Source organism: Perca fluviatilis, chromosome 15 (genome assembly GCF_010015445.1).
Source record: "Perca fluviatilis chromosome 15, GENO_Pfluv_1.0, whole genome shotgun sequence".
NCBI classification, from domain to species: domain Eukaryota; kingdom Metazoa; phylum Chordata; class Actinopteri; order Perciformes; family Percidae; genus Perca; species Perca fluviatilis.
The window spans coordinates 847,639-866,904 of record NC_053126.1 but is presented as its reverse complement, the minus strand read 5'-3'; the positions used below and the strand labels follow the sequence as shown (position 1 = coordinate 866,904).

General features: G+C 42.3%; 1 protein-coding gene and 1 long non-coding RNA gene across 2 annotated transcripts in view; both read right to left on the bottom strand.

Annotated features, from left to right (window-relative positions):
• Window positions 1–19,266, bottom strand: part of LOC120573937 (NACHT, LRR and PYD domains-containing protein 12-like) — an 86,732-nt gene that overhangs the window by 7,481 nt on the left and 59,985 nt on the right. Inside the window, 3 exon segments of the mRNA XM_039823851.1 lie at window positions 16,687–16,860; window positions 17,753–17,926; window positions 18,291–18,464. Of these exon segments, the coding sequence (XP_039679785.1) occupies window positions 16,687–16,860; window positions 17,753–17,926; window positions 18,291–18,464 (522 nt within the window).
• Window positions 2,013–4,275, bottom strand: LOC120573941. The gene is made up of 3 exons (XR_005641799.1): window positions 4,033–4,275; window positions 2,483–2,592; window positions 2,013–2,125 (listed from the first exon to the last, which is right to left on the bottom strand). It is a non-coding gene; the product is annotated as an uncharacterized LOC120573941 (long non-coding RNA).

Genomic DNA, 19,266 nt, shown 5'->3' with positions numbered 1-19,266 from the left:
ATCAGTCAGGATCTCAGTGTTGTGGAAGTCCAGAGGAAGTCGACACTCATCCAGACTGTCTAAGATGAACAAGACCTCTTCAAACCTGCAGATTCCTGCTTCTTTGGTTTCACTAAAGAAGTAATCAACAAGTTCCACCAAGCTGTATTTTTTATCTTTCAGCACATTCAGCTCTCTGAAGGTGAATGGAAATGTGAACTGAATGTCCTGGTTGGCTTTGTCTTCAGCCCAGTCCAGAGTGAACTTCTGTGTTAAGACTGTTTTCCGGATGCCAGCCACTCCCTTTGTCATCACTGTTCTGATTGGTTCATCTCTTCCAGATGAGGCTTTAAAGATGTCTTCTTGTCTGATTGTTGTTTCTGGTCTGTCTGGTTTCCAGGATACTGTTTCAACCTGTCTGACCTCATGTTCATCATTGACATCTGCAGTCCCTCCCTTTATGATGTAGATTTCTGTGAACATCTGATTCAGAACGGTTGAGTTTTCTGCTTTAGCAATCCCCTCAAACACACACTGGAACTTCTTCTGCAGCTTAGATTTAAGTTTACGCTTACAAACTACAGCAGGACTTCCTGAATAAACACACAACAAAGAAGATCAATAAGTCACAAAACAAATGTCAACATTTCCTCAGAGAATGAGTAAATTAATATATTTAGGTCCATCTCTTGAGACATTAGTAAACGTCCCATTTATCCAGCATGTTAAATCTTTAGAGAAATCCTCTTACTGCTCTGCAGATGGTCGGCCAGCTCCTCCTGCTTCATTCTCCTCAGGAAGTGCAGTGTGATCTTCAGAAATGCCTCTCTGCTGCTCCTCCTCTGCTTTTCATCCTCACCGTCCAAAACCTCCTCATCCTCCCTCTGACTCTCTAAGCATTCTGGGTAATCTGGACTCAGAACCTTCTGGATCTTCTTCAGCTCGTCCTTCACAAAAGTGATGATGTCCTCCTCCAGCAGCTGGAACAGAAGATTATATGAATGACAAATCAAACTGAAAACATGGAAGCAAACATCAGATCCATGTTGGACAGACTGACAATCCAATGGTCTAAAAAGTGCAGAATGGATATGATTGTGAACAGAATAGATTAAAAGTAGTTGTTGTACATGTACAGACCATAAATATGGAGTCCAGGTGTGTTTGATGCTGCTGGGCAGACTGACCACTGGGACCCTCTGAGCTCTCCTGGTCCACTCTGTGGAGGAATCAGGAAGAATAAGCTCACATTATGTCTGTCCACACAGAGACACACACAAGGTAAAGGTCCATGAAGTGATGTTTGGATGTTAACAGTGAATCAGAGGACTCCCTGTAGTGGTAAACCTTTACTAGTCCTGCTGATTATTAGTTTTAAATCCTCACCGTTGATCAACAGAGTGGCGTCCATCTTTGAAGTCTATTAAACCATCTATAGACTGGTCACTCTTCATGGACACACAGCTGGGTTCAGGTTCTTCCAGATTCCTCCTGATAGAAACACAAGATAAATTCTGCATTGCACCCACAACACACTGAGACAAAACCTGTCAGTGGTTTAATACATCGTCTGTACAGTATATTGTATAGGTAGTTCTTGTTAACATTGTGTATGATCCATGATCAATATTTAATTTAGAAATGTTTTAAAGCTGTATTCAGTGCAGTTTGCAGCACAGGCTTGAATATGATGCTGTGGGGTGACCATGATGGTGGAATAGTCTGCTAATGTCTAATAAGAATATTATATGCGAGGACACGTCCAGATGGCAGAACTAGATTGGTCGCCCTCGACAGTGCTGTAGCTACTCAAGACGTGTTTTGGTCTTTTATTCTACGACTGGTCAAGACTAAATTGCTTAAATATTTTCTGATACATTTGTGTTTACATCAACGTTAGCTAATGTCAGCTCCAAAAGTACCACCAAAAATGTACCAAATTACACATGCCATCACCGTCATTAAAACACTTTTTAAAACATCTAAAACCTGGAGATCTCACAATACACAAAAACACATTTTATTTTCTGAAATCCTCACCTTTGATCATCAGAGGGGGCGTCCATCTTTGAAGTCTATTAAACCATCTATAGACTGGTCACTCTTCATGGATAGACAGCTGGGTTCAGGTTCTTCCAGATTCCTCCTGATAGAAACACAAGATTAATTCTGCACTGCACCCACTACACACGGAGACAAAACAGTGGTTTAATACATCGTCTGTACAGTATATTTGTATCCAGGTAGTTTTTGTTAACATTGTGTATGATCCATGATCAATATTTAATTTAGACATGTTTTAAAGCTGTATTCAGTGCAGTATGCAGCACAGGCTTGAATATGATGCTGTGGGGTGACCATGATGGTGGAATAATAATGCTAATGTCTAATAATGATATATATATGGAGGACTTCCAAATGGCAGAACTAGATTGGTCGCCTCGACAGTGTTGTAGTGTGTGGAGTGATCTGATTGGTGGACAGTTAGAGATGGTCCTCTCACCTCTGAGCTTTGGTCTGGCTGTCATGGTCCCCACACAGAGTGGCTTTAGAGGGGAGGGACTCCCTCCTCTCTGTCCTCACACTGACTCATAGCAGAGTCCACACCTTCATCTGGAGAGGAAACACAGAGCAGCAGTCCAATCATTCATCAGCACATCATCACTCATTCATCCCTCACATCATTTCTCCTGGGAAAAAAGCTAAATATCAGCAGCTGGTCTTCTGATTGGCTGCTTCTCTCTGTGTCATATCAGTCTTGTAAAACGGTGAAGTCGTTCTAAAGAGATCTTGTTGCTGAGAGTGAAGTTTGATAAAGTTTCATGTCTCTGAGGGAACAGTTTAAACTTTGACTGGTTTCCAGCAGAGATTCTGACACATTGACTCTTTCCTGAACGCGAGCTGGAAGAAGTATTTACATCCTTTACTGAAGTAAAAGTACAAATACCATAATGTAATCTTACATTTTATCTTTGCTATTTAAATCAGTTTCCCTGTTGGTTTTATTGTGAAAGTTTGTAATGTTTTATCATGATGTTATCAGACATTTAAGTTTTATTTTCATCTTTGTTTTTGGATTAATATTGTTTTGCAGTCAGTTTGAGAATCAGCTTTGTATTCATAATAATTATATACTGTGTTACAAATAAAAGTTAAGTAAAGTATGAATATAACTATATTTTATTAAAGTTAAACTGCAAGTAAGATTTAATTTCATTACTGATTAATCTGCTGATTATTTTCTTGATTAATTGATTAGTCAAATGTTTTAGTATTTTACCAACAGTCTAAGAAACATTATTATTAAAAAACACATTAGACTACTCCGAATGAATCTATTTTTAAAGAATAAGTGTTAATAAAAAAGCCCCTATAACCGACTCCCAAAGAATTAGTGTTAGATGTTGAAGTTTCTTTGGAGATAATATTCTTTAAGTGATTGTGTAAAACTGATCTGAGTGTTTTGGTTGTTTAATATTATTTGGGAGGAAGTTCCATTCACACATTGCTCTGTATGTGACTGAACGTTGAAGTGATTTGGTTTTCACTTTAGGTCAAATAAAACAACGTCCCGCTGCATGGGTAATGATGTGTATCTGTACTAAAGGCTTTCAGGCATTTTAGGAGTAAAAGTACTTAGTTACTTTGCACACCGGGCCCTTCAGACCCACTGCAGTCTGCGGAAGTCTCTCTGATCCTCACTTTATTTTGAAGGGATTCAACGGAAATGTCAGCGTGTTGTGTCTATCTTTACGCTGCTGCGCCCAAAGGTTTGATATCCGGAAATTAGAAAGTTGTTAGTAGAATAACAGAGTCCTCAGTGATCCATCGTTTCTCACAGAGACTGAATTATTGATTACAATCGTCGATAATTCGACAGCATGTTGATTTATGTTGAGTTTTTCCCCAAACACTGTGATCAAACACCCAGCGGCGGCGACATACGTGTGTTTCCTGCGCAGTCACTTCAACAGCACAGCTACGGACTCACATCCCATCATAAACAGCCACAAACTAACCGTGAAGCGTAAATGTGAACAGAACACTACTTACAGCTGATTCCCAGTCAGAGACTCCACAGAAATGTTGCGTGATGTACCGAGGCTCCGGAGAGAGCGTCCAGTACTCCGGGAAGTTTTCCGTCAACTGAGTTTAGTTTCGATTTCAGACCGATGACGTCACCGATGACGCCCAAAGCCTGTAAACACAGTTGAGAAATTAATGTTCCTGAATAAAACGCATAAAAGTCTCCCCTGACCCTCTACATCAGTGTTTCTCAACGGGGGCGTTCAGAAGATGATGGGGGGCGTTGGAAGCAATATTTTGGAAAGGGGGCGTTTTGTTTGAAAGCTAGTTTAAACCAAAGATTCACAATAACAATACATGTTTATACTTAAACTATTAAAAATCCATGGTCTGCAACATTAAAAGCTGCCAGTTTACAGCACTGCGACGAGACGAGACTTCTCTGTGCTATTAGGCTCGTTCGAGATGAGCCAGATCTGCGCAGAATCGATCACCGGCGATCGGCGCCCAATGCATGCCGGTTAGATTTGTGTCCGACTTGATCCCGACTTGCTCTGACGTCATGCACACGTGGGCAACGATAATCTCACGAGACCAAGGCGGCCGCAGTTCTGAGACGCAGGTAGCGCAGTTGCTTTTCACCAACTGTGCAAGAGCCAGGCGGACGCAGGTGGACCCAGTGCATGCTGGGAAACGCAACTCGGCCTCTCAGCTGATCAAACAGCTGATTGGTTCAGAATCGACTCAACATGACGACGTTTTATATAAACTTTTTATTGATTTTCAATCGGAGGGATTTTAACTGTGATTTGTCTGATTTAAAAGCTTATTCTGTACAGAACACATGTTGTGTGGCTGATAGTTGTGTTTAAAAGTCAGAGAGACTAAATCTGTTCAGATTACGGATCATCTACAGTCTGTTGTTTATTAAAATCAGCAACAGATCGCATGTAGAGAATTTTGACAGCTACTTTGTCATAATAAAAACAACTGGAGACTGTGTAGGAGCTGATATAGGGGTCTGATAACATTTTATTAAATCGGAATCGGACCACCGTGTTTGTGTCACTTCCTGTTCAGCCTGAAGGCTGCTGGAGTCAGCTGGAAAACTGTCCGACTTGAGAGCGGACTTTTGTCACCGCCCCTTGCTGCTGCCGCCTGCTCTCGTCTACTTTACAGGCGAGGCGCAGCTCATCTCGAACGAGCCTTCTGTCAGCTTTGTTTGTCGCAGCTCCGTGCTGCCTTCACGGAAACGGGACGTAAGAGCATCATCTTAAATGAGCTCTGTAGCTACTACGTGAAGCTGCGTTCAGATAAGAAAAAAGCAATCGCCGCGACGTCCTGTTGTGTTCTTTAACCCCCAATGTAGCATATATTATTATATATTATTATATATTATTATATTTCACAGTAACAGTTTTTAGTCAGATGGTTTATAGAACGCAACGTTTCCTACTGTACCTGAATGCAGCTTCATTTCACGGATAAAGAGAGAAAGAAAAGAGACGTGCGAGAGATATCGACTGTGCTTTGTTGTTTGGCAAACAGTCAGCTGTTCCCTAAACTCCCGGCCAGTTCAGAGCTTGTGTTTGGGGTTTTAAAACTTTCTTATGGAAGCGATAGAGGCAGTGATGTCACTGTTTACTGTACGGGATTCTCACACCTCGTCAAAACGCAGCGCGACGTGGGGTTGCGTTTTCTCCAAACGTTTTTTTCTGCTATTTACTCGCAAGACAGGCGATGGCAAACCTAGACTCTTCTAACCTAGACTCTTCTAACCTAGACTCTTCTAACCTAGACTCTTCTAACCTAGACTCTTCTAACCTAGACTCTTCTAAGCATTAAAAACGGCTCTCACTAACTTTCAAAGGTTGTAAACTTATTTCCATTCGGCAGTAGGAGTCGTTCTTCAAGTCGTTTGTCATCACCAAAATACTTTTCTGTGTGTGTGTGTGTGTGTGTGTGTGTGTGTGTGTGTGTGTGTGTGTGTGTGTGTGTGTGTGTGTGTGTGTGTGTGTGTAATCCTTCTGCTTTTACCACTTGATAAGTGCCAGCTTGTTTTCCTTTGGAACAATTTGATTTTAGATTTGAATGATAAATTGCTAGCTGTTTCTGATTGGCTACTGTTAGTGTTTGTAATAATAATCATAATAATAATAATAATAATAATACATTTTATTTAAAGCCATTTCATGACACCCAAGGTCACATCACAAACAAAAAAGGACATTCAAATTATAGTCATCTTCTAAAGGTGCTGAGGTTCACACCATTCACACCATGCAGCAGGCCTTTTGATAATACCTAATTATAGTTTGAATGTTACATATCTAGTCGTTCTGATTGGCTGCTGTTATTTAATTTTAATGTCAAATGGTTGCATTCTTTTTTAAAAACCTGTAAATATATATACATTCTATTCACATGGCTTTTTGATACATGGGAAACAAATACATGTGTTGTTTGTCATTCAATGATTTGATTTTTTTATTATTTTTGATAACAATAGTAACAACAATAATAGGCCTATATTAGGGCGTAATCATTAATATTTGGGGCAATAAGCCCACATAATATTTGTGGGGGGCGTTAGGGAACTGGATAATGGATAGGGGCGCTGGCACAAAAAAAGTTGAGAACTACTGCTCTACATCCTTTTTCTAGTTCCACATCCACTGCCCTCTGCACTGTTAAGAGCAGTAATATTAACCCTGCTGCCATTATTGTGAAACAATTATTAACCAAATGGTTGATTACACACTTTTGATGCATAATTACTGCTTTGTTATTATGTTATGCAATCATAGGCCTACTTATCAGTACATAGACATCTAGGCCTACCGTGTTGACTGGCGGGGATTAAGAAATTCCGTTCTCAATTTAACAATTTAAAATGTCTGTAAATATGTATCTGTTACTATTCGAAATCCACATGAACCACTCTTCACATCAACACGAATTAAATCCACAACACAGCATTTATTTAAAATTAAAATACGTCACTTTTAAAGCTGTTTCGCCAGTTAGTCCCGTTATATCTTTACAAGTAAAGTAGAATTTAAAAGCTATTTTTTTAAACGGAGTCCGGCGCAGTTCTGCTCCCTCCACATAAAACACAACATTACATCACTTTGAGCCAACTCCACAGAGAACAATGAGGGAGAAACTGCACCACTGATCAGTTTTAACCGAATATTCTCCGGTCCAGCTCAGCTAAAAACAACCGAATCCGTCAGAACGTTAGCCAGGTCCGGTTGTACCCAAGCTAACAATTTATGGTTCCCATAACATTGGTTGCGGGAACGTTCCCTGAAGGTTATGGTTTGATTAGTTTTTTAACATTTAAGGAACGTTCGTTACATCGAACATCCCCGAACGTTCACAGACACGTTGCAGGCTTTAGAGAACGTTCCCCTAATGTTGTAACCTTTAGGAACGTTCCCCTAACGTTGTTACAAAAAAACATTCTTTTTACAATCCCTAACCTTTAAAAAACTTTAACCATGGTACCAAAAATTTAAAATATATATAAGAATCACAATCAGTTTTATTGGCCATATAGACACATACTGTACAATAGAGACAACATACATATCGGCACATAAACACAATATACAAAAAATAAAACTATACAAATAAGACGTAATATCAATACAAGTACATATGGAGTGGGATGTAGAGTGCAAAGTAACAGTGCAAATGTAATGTGCAAGATGCATATTGGAATGATAAAGTATGTAATGTGTAATGAATGGCCAAAGTGGGGATGACCCCCCACTTTTCAGCAGTTCAGGAGAGTGATGGCAGTGGAAAGAAGCTGTTGTTGTGTCGTTGGTTTTTTGTGTGCAGGGATCTTTTAGCCTCGCCAGAGGGGAGGAGGGAGGAGGCAGGAGGATGGCAGCAGTGTAGAAGATGGCCAGTAGCTCTTGTGGTAGGCCATGCTTCCACAGTTGCTGTAGGAAGTACATGCTCTGCTGAGCCTTTTTAAGGATGGCGTTGATGTTGGACTCCCACTTCAGGTCCTGGGAAATGATGGAGCCCAGAAACTTGAATGAGTCCCCCTTTGACACTGGTCTGTTAGGATATTGTGAGGGGGGAGCACTGTGGGGTCCACTATACAGCACTGTTGTGTATATTTCTCTATGTTCAACAACATATATAAAACATATTGGATATAACACCTTACATCATTCAACCATAATCTGTTCTTCAAATAAAATGGGCACCCCTCCTTTAATACACTCATTTTGCACCTTTGTTTCAGAATCCATATCACCAAACACAACCAGAAACACTCTGTGAATAAATAATACCTTTCACATATGAACCCGAGTGTTTGTATAAATACCGACTCCAACCGATGCAATTGGATTTTCAGTTATTATGTGCACACAAGGTTGTGGCCGTTATAGTTGGTAGCGCACACATACCTCCTGTCCGGATGAACGGCAGACTGTCCTGGTGGTGGTCCGTGGTCCGGTTCGTTGTTCTTAAGAGATCTTTGGACTTTAATGTAGAGTCTTTAAATCAGACCTCTAAAATGCTGCGCCGCACAGGGACAACTTGCTTGGACGTGTGTTCTGGACTGCCAATAAATCAATGTCCATTACATTAAATATCTTTGGGGGTGCTGACCCTTTTATTTAATGATGGTGCATGCTCACCGTAGCACATGTATATTTCACTTTGTCCATTTAATTTCAGGTAACTTTCATTCTGCTTTCCATAGAAACACTAATAAAACAATAGCGCTGACACGGTAAAAAGCTGTTTGCTTTCCCCTTTACCACACACCTGTACCTGTGGCTGTTGATTACCTTTATGCATTTCCTGTGTCAATGCTCCTCCCAGTGATCAAACACCAAACTGCATGTTCATTCATGTCACCAACGTGCTATATAAAACAAAAACAAAGTTACACTATGGCTCCAACAACTTTGATATATTTTCTATTCCATTTAATGTTTGAGCTGCTGTAAGAAGGGGATTTCCCCAGTGTGGGATCAATAAAGTTTATCTTATCTTATTAGGAGCTCAGTCTTGACAGTGCTGTCTTTCAGATTAGTACATTCTCTCAAGTACAACTTAAGTACACATTTTCAGTACTTGTACTTTTTTTTCATGCCACTTTCTACTTCTACTGCACTGCATTTATCTTAATTAGGGCCTGAGCGCCGACAGCGGCGAAGGCCCTATTGAAACTGAAGGAATTATTCTTTTTCCCGTCAAATGAATTGGCTTTTTGAGGGGCTTAACATATTCAAAAACTCACCAAATTTGGCGGTATCATCAAGTCTGGTGAAAATTTACGTATTTTAAGGGTTTCGGAGAATAGGCGCACAAAAATGGCTCGCTAGTGCCCCCTACAAAGTTAAAAATATTTAGCCCCTGCAGTGCGTTTAACATAGACTCACGAAACTTGGTACACATATGTAACATGTCAAGATGTACAAAAAACGTCATTACAGCCATACCCTAAACCCAACAGGAAGTCCGCCATTTTGATTTCAAAGTTCGAAATTAGTGCGATTTTGGCCATTTCCACATGTCGTACTTTAACGAACTCCTCCTAGAGATTTCATCCGATCAACTTCAAACTCGGTTTGTACCATCTTAAGAAGTTAAAGATAAAAAAATAGGAAGTGGGTGTACTTTGTCCAACTGGCTCGAAACTTTTCAGGATTCATAAGAATCCAACCCTGAGGACAAATAAGGGCCGATATTTACTTAAAGTCATAAGCGCCCCTAGTGGCAACAGGAAGTAGGCCTAAAAGTCAAGGTGCTATACTTTAACGAACTCCTCCTAGAGATTTCATCCGATGGACTTCAAACTTGGTCTGTACCATCCCAACACCTTAACGATGAAAAGTTATTAAAAGAAAAACTTTTCGCCGTGACGGTGTGGGCGTTGGCCATTTTGAGTGTTTAGCGATGAACAAAGAAGTTGTTTTAACTTGAGTGTGCATTGTCGTATCTGCCTGAAATTTACGAACGATCAAGGGTCCAGGCCTGAGGGCACCTACAGGCCAAAATTGACTTTTGGTCATAGCACCCCCCCGCTGGCACCAGGAAATGCGCCTTATATGACAAACATCATCCGATTTACATGAAACTCAGAATGTGTGGTCAACATGTGATACTGAGCCGCCCCCTATAATATGACCACGCCCACTTACTCAGACCACGCCCCCTTTCATAACATTTGAACCATTTAAGGTAGAGTCTTGTGTGAGGTATAATTTGAACTCAGCAGACTTCCTTCTTCATTGGTGATGGTGTGGCCCGCCCCCTATGTTCAAGCCACGCCCCCTTTCATACATGCTGACCCATCCAAGGTAAAGTCTTGTGTGAGGTATCATTACACTCAGCAGAGACTTCCTTCTTCTATGGTGATGGTTTGGCCCGCCCCCTATACTTTGGCCATGCCCCCTTTCACAGCTAACGAACCCTATGACGTAGAGTCTTGTGTGAGGTGTCGTTGAACTCGGCAAGGAGTTCCCTTTCCATTGGTGCCGATTTGAGTGCTGCACAAATGCACGGTCGCAAGGAGCGGCGTCCGCCAGCAACCCCGACATGCGCAGCTGCACAAGGGCCCGTCCATCACTGCTCGCAGCTTTAATTACTTTACAAATTAATATTCAACTCTCAGCCTCTGTTGTTCTTACTTGAATGTAAAAGTTTATTACAACACAAATCTGATATCAGAGAAGCTCTTGGTACAGCTCGTATCCATGGACACAGATGTACGAAAAAATTAAAGTAACATCACATTCACTCAGCTTTATACAGTGTATCCTCAGGTAAAGAGTCAGCTGATGACAGGAATCAAAGTGTTTCTAGTTCAACAGTTTAAGTGTTGATAATCAAAGAGATGAAATCAGACAAATTAATGTTTACTGTTTGAGTCTGAGACAGATCTGCTTCACAGTGCAGAGTGTGTGATGGTGAACAGACTAAACTTTGATTTCAGCAGGTGATCTTTAGTCAGTGTTTCTGTCCACAGGAGAGTCTCTCAGTCCTGCAGAGGACACAGAGACACTGAGGAACCAGACCAGACCATAAACCCAGGATAAAGAGGCTGAGTGAATGTGGTGTTGAAGGTGTAGAGGTGGATCAGTGAGTCAGAGGAGACTGTGTAGAAGGACAGAGTGCCACCAGGACAGTCCACATACACTGCTACTCTGTTAGAGACAGAGGAGGAATAGAGGACTGTTCTTATGTTATTGTGACGGACAGAGTAACCACGATCAGAGCAGATCAGACTCCAGGACTGATCATTCCATCCAAACCAACAGTCTTTACTTTCTCCTCTCCTTCTGATTCCTATGTAACTCACTGCTACATAAACCTCTCCTCTCCTCTCGACCTCCCAGTAACAGCGACCAGTCAGACCATCTCTACACAGCAACTGAGACCAGAAGTCAAATCTGTCTGGATGATCAGGATATGACTGATCCTCCTCCACATGTGTCACCTTCCTGTTGTTGTCAGACAGTTTGAGTTTTCTGTATACTGTGTTTGTGTCCAGTTCCAGTTCACAGACATCTGATGGAGAGAACAAGACACAATACAGCTGCAGGTTACCATTTGTTGATTTATTAACAACTTTACTGACAATTACTGAAAGAATCTAATGGAATCTGATGGTGATTTACAGCTGTGTAGACTGAAAACACACAATCACAACAAACAATGTTTTATTATTAAGATTCTGTCTCTCAGCCTGTTTTCCATTTCCACCTCATCACCTGCAGCTGGCTCTAAAACCATGTGTACGCTGGTCTGAAGTCAGTGTGACGTGCACACCTTCTGTTTATAGAAATACCAGTTTATGTGTGAAAGTATTGTCTATTTTTCTAAGTTCATCAATTCAGAATAAAAGAATTCAACATAAAAAAATTCAATATAACAAATTCAGTTGCAAAATGTAATGTTTAAAATTCAGTGTTAACATCCAGGAACCCAATGAAAAACAATCGATTCTAGAATCTAGATCGGGAGTTTGCCATAGTAGCTGCAACAAACGATTGAGGAAATAAACTTGTCCATGAGTATATTGAGAGACATCGCAAGACACTTTTTATCTCAATGAGAAATGTAATCACGTTTAATCTCGCGAGATCTGGTATACCTCTAGTAAACACTGCGCTCTAGTGGAGAAAAAGATTATTTAAATTGACACGGTTGAAGAGCACTGTCCCTTTCCCAAACGGACTCTAAGGGGCTTTTACACCTGTAGTTTGTTTTATTTGGTCCGAATCAGTTGGTGAGGTAGTAAACTTGGAGCAATTTGCCCTCGGTCAGTTTGGTTTGGTTTCACGCCTGGAAAAATCCAAGCGTACCAAACAAGAACGTCCAGCCCTCTTATTGGTCGGATACGTCTGGGGTAGGGAGCAAGAAAGTAAATACAGGAAGAAGGTCCTGTGTTCTGGTCTAGTGGTCAAACCAGCTCATTTCATTGCTCTGGTCACCGAGACTTCGCTCCGCTCTGCAGGCGTCTGTCTCCAATTTTAGCGGCAGATACGAGTGATGGACGGCAAGCTTGACTGCAGTCTATTTCTGTGATAGAAACACTACAAGCTGCCACAGTTTGCTGCTCTGCTGCATCGCAGATTGCTAAACACACCTGACTACAGGAGACATCAGCTCAGACTGGAGGATTATATAGTTGGTGCGGTTTGATCGCACGCGTTCTCACCACAAACGAACCGCTCCAGAGTTCGATTGAAAGCGTACCGAAACCCCCTCTTCAAGCAGGTCTCGGTGCGCTTGTTTGGTCCGCTTTTGGTGCGCACCAGAGTTCGATTGCCGCGTTCTCACCTGCCCAAACGAACCGCACCAGCGGGGCAAACAAACTCTAGTTCGATTCAACCGAACTAAAGGCTGTTGGTGTGAAAACGCCCTCAATTACCTCTATCATCAATTAAACAATGAGTTCCCGGTCAAACAAACCAACAACATGAATACTAACAAATACAGCCACTAATAAAGGTTATTTCTACATTATATAAGAGGGATTACTGTAGAAATTGGTCAGCATTATAAATCTTCCCAACACATAATATATATGAAAAGGAATTACAAAACCTCACTTCACCAACCAAACTATGAAATGTGAATCATTATACTGCACTTACTTCATCATGGACGCACATGAACACAAATAAAGTCAGAGACAGAATTTTAAAGGTACAATGTGTAGGAATTTCTCCCATCTAGCGTTGAGATCATATATCGCAATCAACTCTCTCGCACTATGCAGTTCAAAGTACGTATTACAGCTACGGTAGCCTTCACGCTTCAAAAAGCCGGTCTCTTGCTCTTTTCAATATCCTTTTTCTTTTTCTGGGCGAAGAAGAAGAAGACTCCTGTTCCTGAAATTTGGATTTTGAATACGTGTGGTCCTCCAGGTTTCCTTCTTCAAACTTGCCGGGGCCGGGAAGCTACGATACCCATTAGCGGCATTAGCAGCACCTGTGAGTTTATCATTTGACAGAGAAAACGTGAAAGGTGGAGCAGTATGTCCTGTATGTATCTTACCAGCTAATGTATTTAAAGATGGAGCATGAATATGGAGCGTCTACCCCAGTTCATGCAAATGCAAATGTTAAATTTCAAGCCAATAGGAATACTGATGTAGTCAAACAACTCCACAGTGGCAAAGCCCCTGGGATTGATGAGATCCGTCCAGAAATGCTCAAGGCTCTGGGTGTGGAGGGGCTGTCCTGGTTGACACGCCTCTTCAACATTGCGTGGAAGTCTGGGACAGTGCCAAAGGAGTGGCAGACCGGGGTGGTGGTTCCCCTTTTTAAAAAGGGGGACCAGAGGGTGTGTGCCAATTACAGGGGTATCACACTTCTCAGCCTCCCTGGTAAAGTCTACTCCAAGGTGCTGGAAAGGAGGGTTCGGTCGATAGTCGAACCTCAGGTTGAAGAGGAACAATGCGGATTCCGTCCTGGTCGTGGAACAACGGACCAGCTCTTCACTCTCGCAAGGATCCTGGAGGGAGCCTGGGAGTATGCCCAACCGCTCTACATGTGTTTTGTGGATCTGGAAAAGGCTTATGACCGGGTCCCCCGGGAGATACTGTGGGAGGTGCTGCGGGAATATGGGGTGAGGGGGTCTCTTCTCAGGGCCATCCAATCTCTGTACGACCAAAGTGAGAGCTCTGTCCAGGTTCTCTGCAGTAAGTCGGACTCGTTTCAGGTGAGGGTTGGCCTCCGCCAGGGCTGCGCTCTGTCACCAATCCTGTTTGTAATATTTATGGACAGGATATCAAGGCGTAGTCGGGGTGGGGAGGGGTTGCAGTTTGGTGGGCTGGGGATCTCATCGCTGCTATTTGCAGATGATGTGGTCCTGATGGCATCATCGGCCTGCGACCTTCAGCACTCACTGGATCGGTTCGCAGCCGAGTGTGAAGCGGTTGGGATGAGGATCAGCACCTCTAAATCTGAGGCCATGGTTCTAAGCAGGAAACCGATGGAGTGCCTACTCCAGGTAGGGAATGAGTCCTTACCCCAAGTGAAGGAGTTCAAGTACCTTGGGGTTTTGTTCGCGAGTGAGGGGACAATGGAGCGGGAGATTGGTCGGAGAATCGGTGCAGCGGGTGCGGTATTACATTCAATTTATCGCACCGTTGTGACGAAAAGAGAGCTGAGCCAGAAGGCAAAGCTCTCGATCTACCGGTCAGTTTTCGTTCCTACCCTCACCTATGGTCATGAAGGCTGGATCATGACCGAAAGAACGAGATCCAGGGTACAAGCGGCCGAAATGGGTTTCCTCAGGAGGGTGGCTGGCATCTCCCTTAGAGATAGGGTGAGAAGTTCAGTCATCCGTGAGGAGCTCGGAGTAGAGCCGCTGCTCCTTCGCGTCGAAAGGAGCCAGTTGAGGTGGTTCGGGCATCTGGTAAGGATGCCCCCTGGGCGCCTCCCTAGGGAGGTGTTCCAGGCACGTCCAGCTGGGAGGAAGCCTCGGGGAAGACCCAGGACTAGGTGGAGGGATTATATCTTCAACCTGGCCTGGGAACGCCTCGGGATCCCCCAGTCGGAGCTGGTTAATGTTGCTCAGGAAAGGGAAGTTTGGGGTCCCCTGCTGCTCCCCCCGCGACCCGACACCGGATAAGCGGACGAAGATGGATGAATAGGAATACTTGGAATTGATGGTGGAGGTAAATATTCATGAAAAAGGACAAGTTGGTGAACGGGGAACACAGATTTTGATAATGAACAACTAAACACGTTACACACTGGGAATTTAATAATAAAACATTGTTTGCTGTGATTGTGTGTTTTCAGTCTACACAGCTGTAAATCTGTAAATCACCATCAGATGTATGGCCGGGATCGAACATCTGTCTTTATAAAAATAATCTGTTGAGTGTTTGATGGTAATGTATTTGTGCTTTAAAATGTAATCAGTGTGAAACAATAGTCAAATAAGCTTTATTTCTCTCTGTCTACTGTACAATGACAAATTCAAGTACAAAACATTTGGTCTCAACTACTGCCAGAAAACACTTGGTTATGTTGTAACGTTGGTTCTCTGAGTGAAGAGACTCTCTCCACCGTACATATAGAATAAGTAACAGTGTAACTGTTAGTTATACAGGAGAGAAGCTAGGCAGTGCTCGGTTTTCATTTTGTGACTTTTGATTGAATAAAGGACTATTTTTCCAGTCTTATGTCTTCATTGAAGTTTTCTGTAAAATAGTGTTAAAATCTCGTCTCGATCTTGTGAACCCAATCTTGTGTCTCGTCTCGTGAGCTGGGTGTCTCGTCACACTCCTAGTGTTTACCAATGTAACGGGGCTGTATAGGCAATGGAAATTAATTTAATTAATTAAGCCTCTATGTAGAATAATGTCACTGCCATAACGGCTTCCTATTGTGTTAAAGTATTAGTAGATGTGTTTGGTTTATGATGGCAGCCTTTGTAAATGTATAATACTTGATATTAAGGTATTTTGAGCACTTTAGTTTGATATTAAGGTAAATTGAGTAACTTAGTTCATTTGTTTAGTTATGTAAATGTAAAATTGTATCCTAAGAATGTGAAACATACTTATTGTTGGATTGTATTTTATATGCACTAACTTTGTGCTTTCATTTCTGTTTGCAGAACCTCAGGTTCACAGATTTAGACTGAAGTGAATAAGTGCCCTGTGCATTGCTGTGCTTTCAACCTAATGCAGTAAACTGATACTGGGGTCCTGTCAAATGCATTGTGACCGATGTACCAAAGTTAATGTTCATACCAAGAATCAGGAAATACAGTTCATTAAACTTCCTCCAGTTATGTTGGCTAGACTGTTAATGAAATATATTTATTAATTCTGTTGGATCACTTTGTTCAGTTTGTTGCATTTGTGGATTTTAAATTGATTGAGTTCTAACATCTTTCCAGCCACACTGACAGAAAACAGATCCTGACTGATCATCATCATACTTCAGTCAAGAAAATGTAAAAATCTAGTGTAACATGCAGCTGAGTTCTCAAGAATCAAACTTTAAACACACTCACACTTCCTCACACCAGGTCTCAGTCTCTGCAGTCCACCATGGTCCGTCCTGCAGGAAGAAACAAAGTCAGAATCAACTTCATACACCTTCACTCAGATCCTCCATTAAACATGAAAGTTAGTGACAGAGAAACAGTGTGAGAGCTGCTGTTGTCTGTCCATACTTGAGAGTGGCCAGTCTCCAGTTTGGATCCTTAAGTCCAGCTGACAGCAGCTTCACTCCAGAGTTTCCTGGATGATTGTAGCTCAGGTCCAGCACTCTCAGATCGATGGGGTTGGAGCTCAGCACTGAGGCGAGAGAAGTACAGCCTTCCTCTGAGACCAGACAACCTGACAGACTACACGCACACACACGTCAGAACTCTAAAAATGAGTTTCATGTTAGTTGTATACATCCGTCCACTGTTTAAACTGACTGTCACCAACACTAATGGAGCGTAGTGTTGGTTCAGGTAGATCTTTTTCAAAGCTGTGTTTGGCAGGAACACTTTGATTAAGAAGAAGTCCTAAAACTGACCGACATGCCCCCTGTGAAGGAGGAAGACTCCAAGTACTTTTACTTGAGTACAGTATTCTAGTACTCTTTCACCTCTGTCTGACTGACATGCCCATATGAACAGCGTGTTGACCAAACGCTTTGGTCTCCTAAAATATGGGATCCGACCGTAATTCTTGCATAGTCCATTCAACATAGCTGGGAATACTGAGATTGCACTTTCAGCACATAATCATTAGTTCATTTAAAATGTATTGCCAAATAACAAAATGGTGTCATTGTACAGTATATACACATATGAACTTAACTCTATATCCAAGCCCAGATTGCCCTGTTGCAACTTTTAGATGCTTGAAACCAACGCACCTCCACAGTGATGTCATGCCACCGACACATCCGTTCTCAATGAACTGATTACCTGGGGGTGGGGTTATGCGTCTTACTATGAAAGGTTTGTTCATGCAGTCATTCAGTTAGTGTGTCTATTAAGAAAATAAATGAACGATATAGAGCACTGCTGAATCTGTCTTCATTGAATGTCTAGCAAAATACCGTGACCCAAGACAATACACTGTTGGCACGCTCCTGAGTCACTAGAGGACTGGGAGCTGAGAACTAAGGACAGAGCTTCACATCTTCTCTCTGAAAGGTTGGCCTGTAGTTAATAACACATATACAGTATAAAGAAAATAACAGCTCAGAGGGTCATGGTTTTCAAATAACTGAACACTAACCTGAGAGTTTCCAGTCTGCATTGTGGACTCTTCAGTCCAGCAGACAGCTGCTTCACTCCTGAATCCTGCAGCTCGTTGTTACTCAGATCCAGCTCTCTCAGACTAGAGGACTGGGAGCTGAGAACTGAGGACAGAGCTTCACAGCTTCTCTCTGACAGGTTACAGTCACTCAGTCTGAAGAGGAATCAGCAATACAATTACAAACAAAAGTAATTTTTTAAATTCAATCTGGATAGTTGTGTGTGGACGTACAGAGCTTTGTTGGAGGCTTTGACCACTGGCAGCAGCCTCAAAAGAGCCTCCTCTGAAGCAGAGTATTTCTTCAAGTCAAACACCTGCAGGTTGTTGTTACTCAGGTCCAGCTCTCTCAGACTAGACGACTGGGAGATGAGAACTGAGGACAGAGCTTCACAGCTCATCTCTGACAGGTTACAGCCACTCAACCTAAAAAGGATATTCAGACAGTCCATTTAATAATTGATTTATTAAGAAAAAAAGAACTTAGGTAGTAATATTTTTTTAATAAAGGTAGAATAACCTGAGAGTTTCCATTCTGCAGTGTGGACTCTTCAGTCCAGCCGACAGCTGCTTCACTCCTGAATCCTGCAGGTTGTTGTTACTCAGGTCCAGCTCTCTCAGACTAGAGGACTGGGAGCTGAGAACTGAGGACAGAGCTTCACAGCTCCTCTCTGACAAGTTACAGCCACTCAGCCTGAAGAGGAATGAGCAATACATAAGAAAACAATTACAAACAATGGTTGTTGTTTTTCTGAATTACGAAAAACTCTGGATAGTTGTGTGTGCATGTACAGAGCTTTGTTGGAGGCTTTGACCACTGGCAGCAGCCTCAGAAGAGCCTCCTCTGAAGCAGAGTATTTCTTCAGGTCAAACACGTCCAGATCTTCTTCTGATGACAGTAAGATGAAGGCCAGAGCTGACCACTGAGCAGGAGACAGTTTATCTGCGGAGAGACTTCCTGAACTTAGGGACTGTTGGATATCCTCCACTAGAGAACAATCGTTCAGTTCATTCAGACAGTGGAACAGATTGATGCTTCTCTCTGCAGACAGATTCTCACTGATCTTCTTCTTGATGTAATCAACTGTTTTCTGATTGGCCTGTGAGCTACTTCCTGTCTGTGTCAGCAGACCTCGTAGGAGAGCCTGATTGGTCTGCAGTGAAAGACCCAGGAGGAAGCGGAGGAACAAGTCCAGGTGTCCACTTGGACTCTGTAAGGCCTTGTCCACAGCACTCTGGTAGAAATGTCTTGATTTGTCTCTAAACACTTCAGACCACTGGGAAGTTGTTTGTTCTTCTGTCAGCAGGTTGACTCCAAAGTTTGTGAATGTCAGATGGACATGAAGAGCAGCCAGAAACTCCTGAACACTCAGATGGATGAAGCTGAACACCTTGTCCTCGTACAGTCCTCTCTCCTCTTTAAAGATCTGCGTGAACACTCCTGAGTACACTGAGCCTGCTCTGATATCAATGCCACACTCTGTCAGGTCTGATTC